Source organism: Anneissia japonica, unplaced genomic scaffold (genome assembly GCF_011630105.1).
Source record: "Anneissia japonica isolate Jap-2015-1 unplaced genomic scaffold, ASM1163010v1 scaffold1272_len640109_cov177, whole genome shotgun sequence".
Classification (NCBI taxonomy): Eukaryota; Metazoa; Echinodermata; class Crinoidea; order Comatulida; family Comatulidae; genus Anneissia; species Anneissia japonica.
The window spans coordinates 70,710-84,661 of NW_022700814.1; the positions used below are offsets into that span (position 1 = coordinate 70,710).

At 35.2% G+C, this 13,952-nt stretch overlaps 1 protein-coding gene across 1 annotated transcript in view; it reads left to right on the top strand.

Moving 5' to 3' along the window:
- LOC117103447 (DTW domain-containing protein 2-like) overlaps positions 1 to 10,313 on the top strand; it is a 27,052-nt gene extending 16,739 nt beyond the window's left edge. The window contains exons 2-6 of the mRNA XM_033244008.1: positions 4,202 to 4,397; positions 5,030 to 5,215; positions 5,584 to 5,776; positions 9,271 to 9,399; positions 10,003 to 10,313. Of these exons, the coding sequence (XP_033099899.1) occupies positions 4,273 to 4,397; positions 5,030 to 5,215; positions 5,584 to 5,776; positions 9,271 to 9,399; positions 10,003 to 10,134 (765 nt within the window). The 5' untranslated portion in view covers positions 4,202 to 4,272 and the 3' untranslated portion in view covers positions 10,135 to 10,313. The remainder of the gene's footprint in view (positions 1 to 4,201; positions 4,398 to 5,029; positions 5,216 to 5,583; positions 5,777 to 9,270; positions 9,400 to 10,002) is intronic.
- Positions 10,314 to 13,952: the final 3,639 nt, after the last annotated feature.

A 13,952-nucleotide genomic window follows, 5' to 3' on the forward strand; every position in this document is an offset into this window, starting at 1 on the left:
AGATTCAACCGCTGTTGACTATAATTATAATACTGTAATACTTTTACACAGGTAACAATAACAATTAAAGTACAGTTGTAATGATTTATAGGCTTACAGGTAAATTGCGATATATAAGAATGAACTATTAATTAATATTATAATTATTATTATTATTATTAAAGGCCACAGTAATAAAATATGAATAATTAAAATGCCTAAACAGTATTTATTTTTCAATATATAAATATCAGAAAATCGTTGTCGCACACTAAGACTACAATAAAATTAATATCATTGTAAAAGTCTAATCACACAGAATATTGTAATATTGAAATTGTATTCATGAAAAATTTAAAAAATCATTAAAACCGTCTGTATATATTGTTTACATTTTGTCAAACTGTAAACGGGAAAGATGAAGAAATCTATTTGAGTGAAAAAACAAATCTGTCATTATATTTTTTGATTTGCAAAAAAAGCATTACTGTATAAGATATTATTGGTCTAATTAATAAAATTAAATGCTGAAAATGTCAATCTGAGCTTTAATAATACAATGTGAAAATGTATGTTATTCAATCGATCTTCCTAACTGGACCCGTTGGTTGCGTCGACCCTTTGTCACTGGCCCTAGCATAACTGAGTAGTCTACCCTAAATAGCCTGGCAATGATGAAACAAAGAGCCACAGAAATTATTTCAAACTAATATCACTCTCAAAAGGTCACTCTTTCTCAATCGGTCACTACCAAAGCTTCTAATTTGTCTCTAGTGACCATGGCTGACAACCGTGCCATAGGCAGGGGTGGCGCCAGGATTTGCCCGACGGGGTGGGGGGCCCTGAGGTCCCCGACAAGGGGTCATATTTCCCAGACGAAAACAATGTGGGCGTGGTCAAGCTTCGATTAAAAGGTTTCGAATGTGGTCCAGGGGGACCAGCACTCCCCGACTGGGAGATGTGGCCCCAGACCCTCCCCCCCCCCCCCCCCCCCCCCCCCCCCCCCCCCACCCCTGGCCATAGGCCTTTATAGCGGTAATAATTACGATGAATAGAAAAGCTAGGCTACTGTACATACGACAAGTATGCCTAGGTCTCATATCGTTCCTATTGGTGTTTTAGTCCCAATTTTTTTGTCGTGTTGTGAAATTATTAAGAAAAAATTGAATTATGTGTTCTTGATTTTTTTTTTATTCATTTATATTGTTGTTTAGTTTCATTTTGATGCCAAAATTGATGTTCCATACAATATCGCCAAAAGTCAAGTGGTGCAATGCGAAAGTCAAGTGGTGCAGTGCAAAAGTCAACTGGCGCAGTGCAGAAGTCAAGTGGCGGCACACGCATTTGAGTTTGCACTGCGCCACTTTAGTTTTCCACTGTGATTTTGGTTTGTCCTTTTGGCGTGATATCGCCAAAAGGACAACCACAAGTGGCGCAGTGCAAAAGTCAAGTGCAGTGCAAACGTCGAGTGGCACAGTGCAAAAGTCAAGTGGCTCAGTGCAAAAGTCAAGTAGCGGCACACGCATTTGGATTTGCACTGCGCCACTCGACTTTTGCACTGTGCCACTTTAGATTTGCACTGCGCCACTTGTGTTTTGTCCTTTTGGCATTCCATATAACTTGTTTACAAGAATACGTGCGACCCATTTCTCGGATTCCCTATGTGGGTTGATTTGCTGTCGCTTCGATCGTGTCGGGGATCGTGTGTTGTTCAATAATTGCTTTTGAAAGAATAGAAATTCTTGTTTTAACAAGTACTTGCTTGGTCAAGAAATATCATTATTTACGACATTAGATCCTGTATTTAAAAAGTAAAGTATTGGTTCTTGGGGCTTGGCAAGGACCAGCCCATGATGAGCCTAGGTTTCAGGCCACCATTTTATTTTTACCTCCATTCTAATTCTTGTTGTTTTAATGTTTGCTTTAATTACATGATTAATGATTAAATTATTTTATTCAATTTCCATTTAGATCTATCAATACAAAAAAACCATTACAATGAGAATACAATACTTTGAGGTTATATAAAATGCAGTAAGAAACAAATACAATAAAATATAATGAAATCGTCAACAAAATAACATTCATAAGTATAAGTAATTAAGTAAAACTAAAATTTATGCCAATATTTTTCCATTGTTTATAATAAATAGAGTAATGCATATGCATTTTTTCTTTAAAAAATTCTTTTATAGTGAAATTTTGCTGGAAATTGGGCTTTAAGAAAGTATAATACATACTCCAAGTATTGAAATACTTGGAGTATGTATTATACTTCCTTATCTGAGATTAATCAGTGGACCTTTCGGTTATTGGGCTTTAAATTATTTAAAACTGTATATTGTATATGTTGTTCTATATACAGGGAGATAATAATAGGTAAAGTGGGTTCACATTTCAGTAGGAAAGCCACTGGAAAAATCGTGTCAAATTTCGCCTAGGAGAGGGCGCCCTATTTTTTTCGAAATTAGTTCAAATTATCGAAATTTGGTGGTGTTTGAAAAAACATCAAACAACTTACTTAACAAAACAAACATAATGGTGAAATATGTTTATAAATAGTTTAACAATACAGTGAAATACTTTTGGTGTATTTTGACCGAAACGATAAAGTGTAATTTAATGGACAATTCGTGGTACACAATTTTTACGATTTTGTGCCCTAGAAAATCGTTAATTTAAAATACAAAAAAAATTTGATCAAAAATAAATTCAAAATTTCTGCTATAAAAATTTATAATCTATAATTTAGGATATTAAGATAACAAATTGAGTAGCTGGGACGCAAATCCGACTCTGGAAACTAAGGGTACCTCCATTTCGTTGGACTAGCATAGACCTATTAATAGGCTTAAATTTTATGTTAGAAGAGGACGCTCATCCAAGCGCTCATCAGGGATGGTCAGACCACTCGAGCTCCGATTTTTTTTCGCTACGAAGTCGGCGAATTTTTAAAGCATTAATACCTGTCTCTTATACACATCTAGATGTGTATAAGAGACAAGGCCTAGGCCGCGCACATTGGGGGGGCCTAGATATTCGCGTACCCGTAAATATGTAGCGAGGATAATGCCTATTTAAAAATGGCTCCAATCTTTCTGAAATCTGTATCTTGTTGGCTTGATGACAAGTGTAGGCCTACATGAACTAAGTACTGTACCATCCTTCACAAGTTCATCATTCACAATTTCACTCAATATATGTGATTTTTAGAACTTATAAAGGAGAACAAGACAACATTTTTATTTTTATTAATCATTTTCTTTCTCTAGACTATGATTTGTAATAATAATAATCATTTCATACACCTGCTTCTAAATATTAACATGAAATATAAAAACATACATATATGATTATGATATCATGGAATATACCACACCCCTGCCCCCATCTTCCTAAAGAAAACTCCTTCAGGGGATTTATATAAATATGGTACATTTCCATGAGAGAGACTTTAATATAGGCCGGAACTTATTACTTTAGAAGTAGGGTAGCAACATTTCATGCAGGTATTACAAAATCTGCTTCTTATAAGAAAAATATTCATTATACGGTCTTAGCATCAAACATCATTATTTTGCTTATTAAATATCTGTTATAAATAAATTTAATGATCATGTTTTCATAATGTAAACATTAAAAAGCAAAGTCAATATTAATTACTGATATTGATTTATACTTCTAAAAAAACATCTATTAATGAGAACTATAAATAGAGCTGATGCATTTTTGCTAAGCAACGCTAAAACATGGTTATGCTTTGAAACGATAGGTGGGGCTGCGCAAAGCAAATGCGGAAGTAAGATCGAAAAATCGCGATATAACGGACAAATCGCCTATCGACTGTCCTACTGATTTGAGTTGTAAAATGACAGAATTGGAATATCAGGGATTCAAAATCAATAACATCTTGCTCGTGCATTGATATTCAAAGTAAAATACATGATTGAGATTATACTATTTACTAAAAAACTTTTTTTTTTTTTTTTCACAATTTTTTTTTTCTAGTACTATAGAAGACAGAAGAGGGGATGATAAACTAATAATTTTTTTTAAATAGGGCCTAACATTTCTGTGGCTGTGTTCCTGGACTTTTTGAGTAGTATCGGTTATCATATAGGCATACAGATCATATTTGAATTTTAATTTGGTTAATTTTTTTATGAAGACTACTGGCGCATTGAAATTGATGCATAAAAACCATTTTACTTTTTATTTACAGGCTATATTTACAGCAATAACGATCTGTAGATGGTGTGCTAATATTTATAAGTGATAAAGATATTCTAATAAATGGATACATTAGCTGATTCAGTATCATCTGAAAATGATGAAGAATCATTTGATGAAGTTTTAGATGAGTTTTCAGCCTTGCCATCCAGTCCAGTTCCCAAGAGGAAAATATGTGATAACTGCAGGTACTAGTAGATGGCCCTATATAAAATATAAAGAATATATATTTATTTCATTCAAGATTTACGAAATTGAAACTGAGTAAATTCACCAGAGAACAGAATCCTTGATGCACTGAATTTATTATCTGTTAATTATCCAGTAGAAGTAATCTTGATTATTCCTACATGCACAAACAGTGGCTTTTTAATTAAATAAGTTTAGACTATTGAAATTCCTGCGGAAAGTCTTAAAAAGTTGCTAATAGTGGATTCATGTTCAAACCATTGAATTTTTATGATGCACTTGAATTGAAAGGTAGTCAGAATGTCTGTGTTGTTTTAATCCCAGTAAAAAGTAAAACGTGTGTGCCCCTCCCCCTCCCACCAGTCTCCCTGACTGGAAATGGTAGAAGCAAAAAAATTACACTTAGTATTTAAAAAGCTTCCCTCACTTCATCAAGCCCCCACTTCAGTTTCCATCCCCATCCTCACTCCTTCCCCTTCCCCATTTCAATCTCATAGATGTGCCACTGTTTAATCCCAAAGTGTGGTGTAAGGGGATTGACAATAATTGGTGGTGTAGTAGTTGTATATCAATGATGGTTACTCATGCCCGATTTGGTTTTTAATATTATTGAAATTGTTTTTTTCTGTAGCCGTCCTACAAAGGTGTGTATTTGTGCTGCATTTCCTAAAGAAAGATTGAAGATATCAACAAATGTAATTATCATACAGCATCCATCAGAGGAATCTAAAGTGCTGAGGACAGTTCCCATTTTGAGCTGTTGTCTTCAGGAAGATAAATGCAAAGTAATAATTGGCAGAAATTTTTCCTCGTCAAGGTAGAATTTACAGTTAAATCAAAGTTAATTTTTAACATTTTCTTTTGCAAGTGAAATGAATATTGATAAAATAAATTAACACAACAAAACAATTATGAATACACAATGCGTAGAAATACCAATCCAATATAAAAACTGCCATGAGGGGTGCTTGGTCACTTTTTTCCAACCTGGAATGTATAACTAATATGGGTGAATTCAGAAGAACAAACATTTATTTAGTCAAATTGCAAATTTCCTTTAACTTTAACATAGATATATAGGCAGTACTGTAGCCTTGTTAATGTTTCTCCCCCGCCCCTTCACCCTGATGCATACTACATTGAAACATATTAAATAGGCCTATATAATTACTGTCTATTTTGAAGGTACACAGAGCTGGCATCTATCTGTTCTGATGAGAATTCTCTCCTGCTTTTTCCTGGTGCTGATGCAGTGGATATTGAGGAGATTCCAGTTGGCAATGGGATGGCCCACTATAATCTGATCCTCCTAGATGGAACGTGGCCTCAGGCGAAGGGACTGTATGCTAAGAATAAAATGTTACATTCAATCAAGAAGGTACTAATATTATCAAATTTTTGAACTTCAACACAGTGCTACAAAATATGTAATTAAAGTATAACGCAATGTGGCTCCACCGTTTTTCATGTCACCTGGACCATGGTGGTATTATAGTAAACTGGAGAAACAACATGAATTCAGTTCTTTGACGATCATTCCAACCGCGCTGATAAAAATCTGTGTTCACGCGATGTATAGTGGGTATCAGTTTTGTATTTGGGTATCAATTTTGCAGGGCGAGCGACGCTCGGTATAGGAATACGTGTGGCTTTCTTGGGATGTTTGTGCTGTAAAGCACATATTTTGATGTTGAATAATGTTGATTGGAATGCCAGAAACTATACCAAATTGATTGGAAATTTGAGAATTTGAGTTTTGCCATTGGTTAGCTGATGCTCCAAAAAGTAGCCCCGAAACATTGAGATTTTTTCGAGAAATGCTAGGCCAAGGCCCTTGGATGTCTACGGCCTGTTTAGGTCCTCAAAATTGTCTCCATAGTAATACTAATTTTATTTTCATTTGCTGCTATGCATCAAATATCTTCTATTTTCAACTCAGATATTCACAATGAACAACTACTACGGACATTATGAGATTTTGTACTGAATTTATTTATACTGTACAGATGCTGTTTATTGCTTTTACTAATTTGTTAACTAAACATTAATTTTATAATGAACAATCAAGATAATATTTATACAAAGTTTAATTTCATTTTGATATGCTGTGCATTCTTTTTAAATTTGTTTATTGATCATTAAATCTACATTTGAAACAAACTTCTGCATTCGATTCCAAAATGTATTTGCCTCGACGATCGTTTGTTTTTTTTCGGCAAAGGTTTCATCCTCGGACAGTATAGTTGGTTGCTCTGGTTTCTAAGAGTATTTGTACAGTTACCACTTACGAAGAGCAGCTAAAGCACAAATCAGCATATCAAATCATTTTTTTGGTATAAAATTCTCAAAATGCAACAAAGGTTGAAATACTTTGACTTTACAATATGAACAAATGAAAACATATATAAGATAAAACATCAGACACCACACATAATGAACACCAAACTTCAGGACTATCAATTCAATTCAATCTACATACATTAATTAATTAATAAAAATCTATATACATGAAAAAATGTTATTTTTATTGCTTATATATTTATATATTTTATTGCTTATTTAAATATATATGTACAATTAGAAATTTTTAAAAAATCATTCTTTCATATTATATATATATTCATTAAAATTAAAAATATACTATTATATAGGCCTAACAAGTACTTGATGATTTAAAATTGTAGCTGCTCCAGTCGTTCAGCAAATGAATTGCACTTGGCAGTGTTGAGTTGGATAAACAGTTGGTTCTGCACCGAGGTACTTTATATTTCCTATGGTTTCGTAGGCTCCTCACTGGTTTTGGGGTTTTCAGGAACCAAATCAGCAAACCATTGAGATATCACAAGGCTCTTTCCAAATTTAACAAAGAAGTCTGACCGCCGTGCTAATATTTAAAAGAAAGAAATAAATAACTATACTGAATTTAACAATATTATACCATTCCTTATGTACATAAAGAATTAAAATTATAATTTTATTAGGCCTGGTAGGTTTAGCTATCAACCTTAAATAACTAAACTCCATAATAAAATACACCAATCCTCTCTCCCTATGCCCCAGCCCCCTCTTATTGTGGGCCTACTACTAGTACAAGTGAACTTAAGTTCTTTAGAACACATCGTTAACCGATCGCACCATTCATGCGACGTGCCCTATTAGTGGTAATGGCAATAATGTACAGTAATTTTTAAATAATTAGAATGTTTATTTGTACAAGAAAAAAAAAACATAATTTAGAATGATCATTTGTACAAAACTAAAATAATTAAAATTGAAAAAAAAATATTTTTAGTATTGGGGAAAAAAATTGAATTCGTGTTTCGAACTCACAAACTTAAGTTCTTTAGAACCATCCTTAACCGACCACGGTTAAAGATGTGTTCATGCAATGCATTCATGTGACGTGCACAATTACAGTAGTGGTAAATGGCAGTAAAAGGCGACGCTGGACGCTTTTAAAGTTTGAAACCCTTGTTTTGTTTTGTAAGTGTAGGGGAACCCTGGGGTCTAACTTAGAAAAAGGGCGATGAACGTTTGTTGGAAATCACCTCCAGTTTGTGTACAAAATTTCCAGCACGTTTGTTCAAAACTGGCGACGCTTGAAGTTTGAAACCCCTGTTTTGTTTTGTAGGTGTAGGGGGAACCCAGGGGACAAACTTAAAGAAAGGGCGATGAACGTTTGTTATAAATTACCTCTAGTTTATGTGTACAAAATTTCCTGCACGTCCGTTCAAAACTGGCGACGCTGGACACTTTTAAAGTTTGAAACCCCTGTTTTTTTTTGTAGGTGTAGGGGGATACCTGGGGACAAACCTTAAAAAAAGGCCGATTAACGTTTGTTGGAAATCACCTTTAGTTTATGTGTACAAAATTTCATGTACGTCCGTTCAAAACTGGCGACGCTGGATGCTTTTAAAATTTTGGTAACAAGAATAACAACAACAAGGACAGCAGTGAGTCAGCGCTTCGCGTGGACCAAGAATAGGCACAAGTAGGCACAGTTCATATTGACAAATTAATGTAAAACATCTATTCTGTCGAACAAGACAGGTCCCATTTGTGAGAACAAATGAGAAATCCAATAAATATCATTTTTTTTAAATAATATTCTCTAGAAACAATAAGACATGCCTATACTTTGATTGTACATAGAAATTGACTGAATAATTGGATTTAAACGCGGTTTTCAATAACTTTTTCAACAATAAATTGCACTTGATATCAATGTTTTCGTTACTAAGAAATGCTTAAACTGAGATACTGCGCTTGCTGTAAAAAGATCTACAGTTTTGTCTGTCCTTTCCCAATACCCAGGTCCTGTTGATGCCTCAGCAAATCTAGTTCTGCGCATGCTCAGCGGTCAGAATGATTGAACATCAATAGACCATAATATCGTGTCGGATCTCTTTGTAGTAATTGCCTTATCAGCAAATAAGCAGCAGTGTTCTCCAGTTTACTACAGTATAATATATCTATGCCTGGACAGACAAGTACATGACTGTGACATCTGTCATACAGTCGTAACACCCGATACCTGGCCAATGCATGTTAGGCCACCTGATACACGGCCAATGCATGTTTGGCCATCTATCATGACACCTGACCAAAACATGTTTGGCCATCTATCATAACACCTGGCCTAACCCCTAAACCAGGTCTCTATGGTATGATAGTATAATACATACTCCAAGTATCGGGATTCAATCCCAACATGATGGCGTGCATTTCGATACTTGGAGTACGTATTATACTATCTTATCTGAGATTAATCAGTGGACCTTTCGGGCTATTATGGTATGAGTTCAGAACTAGAACGCAATAGATGTCAGATCAGGTTTCACTTTTAGACGTGTTATTGTTTTCTTTTGTTAGGTGCAGCTTAAAGATGTTGGGCTGAGTGAATATGTTATAAGGACACAACCTACAAAGATGTCCCTATCAACTTGCGAGTCTACTGCTATTGCACTTTCGATTCTTGAAGAGAATGAAGAGATCCGTGAGGTCAGTGCAAAAACATTCCAACATATCTGGTGTGTGTTTGGTTTCTTTAACCTCTTGAGACCCAACATTAAAGTATTCAAAAAATCATTGTTTTAAAGGCTGAAATAGGACATTTCAAGCCAAATCCAAAAAAAAAACCCACAACAACTTTGCATTTCATGAGATTGTTAGGCAATGATTGGTAAATCCAACTAGAGAGGGAAGCAGACACCTTTTCTGGAACATCAGACAGTAATTCTAGCCAGGTAGTGTTAATTACAACAAAGTGACCTTGACCCAAACAAATGTCATCATATGATGCCACCAGGACCCAAGAGGCTATGTTCATTCATGATTGTATAAGGTTTGGCATTAATGAAGATAATGATATGCCTGCCAACTTTGTTTGTGTATGATGCGTGATTAAAAAAAATGTATATGGTGCCCTTTATGAAATAATCAGGAAATAGAGCACCTCTATATTTTTTTTGAAACAGTAGATGCACCCTTAAAAGCTGGAGCTAATCTATCACTGTTTTCAGTACAAACAGATTGATCTAATATCAAACCGACTCCAGTCATTCGATTTTTATGGTCATTATTGCCTCTTTATCATTGATACAGATCCTTGTGAAGCCATTGAGGGTGCTATGCAACTATCAATTACAGCATGGCGCAGTAGCTCACCATCACAAGGAAGACCCAGAATTGCCAGGAATTAAAATGAAGTATAAAAATAGATTTAAAAACAGGTGACGTTGGTACCAAGATGTCCTTGGTAATAACGTTGTTATGTCAAGATTGTGATGATGCTGTTTCAGTTACATTGTATACAAATAAGTGGGCCATACCCAGTACACACAGTGGCAGATTCAAAGGTGGTCCAGCCAGCACAGTTCCCCACTCCAACCCCCCCCCCCCACAAAAAAAAGAAGAAAAATTAGCTTACATCACCTAAAATATACGATTTTTATTTATGCAAACTAGCAAAGCCTCGCATAATCATCGAGCACCACTCAACTTCGCCGCTTCCCCACCATCACCCCTGCCATTTTAAGACTTTTAGATAAGCCAATGGTCATGTTATAAATAATGATTATTGAGTGGTTGATGATAATATCATATCCATGTAGATGGGTGGATTGTTGTAATGGGGTTTCCAAGTTGGGTGTACCGCACGTAGGCATATGCAGCAGATAGGTTAATTAATTAATTAATAACGTTTAATTTAAAAAGAATAACGTTTTCATTAAAAAAAATATGTTCTAACAAGTGGTCCATGAAATAAATATAAAACAAACAATTTCCAAATAACAAGAAGAAATATTTTTGGAATTTACAATATTTGAATGAATTTAAACAAATCTGAAATACATTATAAATTGAATTTGAACATGATAAAATGTATTGAAATTATTAGTCTGTAATTAAAACATAAGCGCATCTGTGCACTTCTTGGTGTTGGAAAACAATTATTGAAAGATATTTTTGCAATTGAGTCTGCACTCAATTAAATACAATTTTTATCTATTTAAATATTTTGCAAGAAATAAGCTATATTTGTTATTCTCTTGTCTACCCATGTTGCAATAAACAATATCAGGTTAGACTTTAGGAATATACCAGATTTTCTTAGTGACAACAGGGAATGATTTCAACATGAATCAATGAATCATAATATTCATTCATAGTAAAGATAACATGTACTTGAATGACACTTACATGTATAACCCTATATTCAATAAATCGGCTAATTTGTCAGATTTGTTTTGCATACAACTTATTTGTAGTAGACTCATAATGAATAAACTTAAGCCGTTTTCAGCCAGAGGCTCTGGCAATATTGCGATGATAGTACCGTTACACTTACCGGTATAAACCTTTCACACACCAAATATTGAGGTAATATTGCAGTACACGCCTTTCTGTATGAATGGTACTTGCACACTGAGAGAGTCATTGGTTAATCATCACAGACTGGGGCGTCCTTTATTGTTATTGTTTTTAGAAAATTGCGCTATTATGCAACATTCACAACAAGTGTAGCGCCCTTAAAATGACTGTCATTCCATTGTAGAATTTGTTACGTAGGCCTACATATTTTTAAATAACTAAAAACAATACTGCGACAGCTGTGTCTTATCAGAAAGTGAACTATTACGTTACCTAACCATATTAGTGTCATTGTAAACTTTCACATCATGTTATGGTTCCAGTGGCGGATCTGGGTTCACATTGGGGGGGGGGGGGTTTCCAAAGGGGGTTTCCACATTTCCTTACAAAAATTCCAAAAATAAATGGGGGGGGAGGGGGTCCTCCCCGGGAAAATTTTAGTTCCTAGATGGCGGGAAGTGAGCTTTTCCGGCTTCTGAGGTGTCTTTTATTGACTTTTAAGTTCTTCAAAATTCAAGTTGACCCCCACCCCCTCTTGAAAACAGTCAGGTAAACTTTCTCATTCTTATTACAGTAAATAAGTCTATTTATGTGTGTATACATACGTACATAAAAAATTGAGTAGTTGCATACGTATTCTTTTTGCCATGAATCGATGAACCCCAAAGAAAAGCTAGTGCGGCGGTCCTCCCACGAGAAAATTTTGATCCCTTGATGAGCTTTCCAGACTTCTGAGGTGTCTTTTAATGACATCAAATTTGCGACGGGTATATATACAAGATTAGATTCCAAGATACGCATTCAAAGAGGCCCACTCGTCAAAATGGAAAAAAAATTGCTAAAAGAAGAAAATGATATTCAGATTGTATGAGAGTGCAATCTCCGGCCATTTGGAGATGCCATAATCATAATATATTCTCCCTCAGCCCCAACTATGTGGGGCTGAGGTTTTATATCTTCCACCTGTGAAAGCCTCTCCCTGGCTCCCTTTTCAAATTCCGGGATCCGCCACTGAAAACTGTGTAATACATGCAGGTCTTCAGATATTAAATGGCTTATAAGACTCAGTGGCGGATCCGGGGGGGGGGGTTCAAGGGGTTCAGACGAACCCCCCTCTGTGGAGAAACGAAACAAAATACAACTGGGTCCTGGCTTACAAAAGGCATGCTAACCTAGGCATGGTTGGAAGATCAGACAAACTAGGCTTAGCCCAACTAGTTTTCAATTAAATAAATTAGGCCTATATCACACTGTTTCTGGTTTGCCGTCGTAATAATTTATGTACGAAAGTGCGTTCATCGATCAATGTTGTTGGAATACAATAATACATTGCCTGATTTTTTTCCCTCTATGATAGGCCTAAAGAATGAGATAAAATTACCTGACAGTTTTCAAGAGGGGGAAAACCTTGAATTTTGAAGAACTTAAAGGTCATTAAAAGATTCCTCGGAAGTCGGGAAAGCTCATTTCCGGCCATCTAGGAATCAAAATTTTCCCGGGGGAGGATCCCGGCCTCCCCCCTCCCCCTTTCATTTTGAGTTTTTTTGGAAACATTTTGAACCCCGTCTTTTAAATGTAAGACCTCAAATTATCAAAAATGCCTGAGCTCCGCCCCTTGATCCCAGCGGGGGTTCCCTAAGCTCCCCTGGTCTAATCTCTACAAATTCGCAACCACCCAATAAAAATCCTGCGCGCGGCCCTGAACGTTTGAAAAAATATGGTAACATTATAGCTTCCCGCGGAGATATACAGTAACTGGGCCTACTATATAAAAAAAACAGTAGTAGTGTTTCACTGAGAATGTCATAAAATAGCAGTTCAGATTGAGGGAGTAGGCCCATATCGGCCGCTACCTATAGCGGCCGGGCCCATATCGGCCGCTACCTATAGCGGCCGGCCGCCAAATGCGTGTATATGTATGGAACGCCGATGACGCATTCACAATTAATAATACAATACCGCTCGCTAAATACAAAGCTTTCGAGTCAAGGCCCCAGTCAACTCGGCCCGGCAGGTTAACTCGGCCCTCTTTTTCATGTTTTATATATAGGCCTACACACTATATAAAACTACTTAAAAAATAACTATTGAAAAAAATAAATAAGTTGAAGTCACGTTAAGAATTGTAAACATCATAATAATATAATAAAACCATTGCTCCAATCAAAACTTTCGATAGATTGAACTTCTCCAATAAAGTATGGTATTCGTTTCTTATTATTATTATATATAAAGCTAGTTTGTATTTTATCTATTATATCATAATTTATATATAGGCCATGTATATTTAAATATGTATAGGCCTACATATATATATAATTTATATAAGAATAGGCTGAAAATCGGTTTCTCCACTGAAGCATTTCTAACGTTCATACATTTGATTTTCGTTTCTTAATTCTATATACTCAAATATGTACACGATTCATGCCATCGATTCAATCGTTTGTTGCTCAGTAAAAAGCAACAATACTAATATTGTTTCATTATTTATTATATAGGCCATATATATATTATATCATGATTTATATATAGGCCACATATATTTAAATATGTATACATATATAATTTATATAAGAATAGGTTGAAAATTGGTTTCCTCCACTGAAGTGTTTCTAAAGTTCATACATATGATATTCGTTTCTTAATTATTTATACTCAAATATGTACACGATTCATGC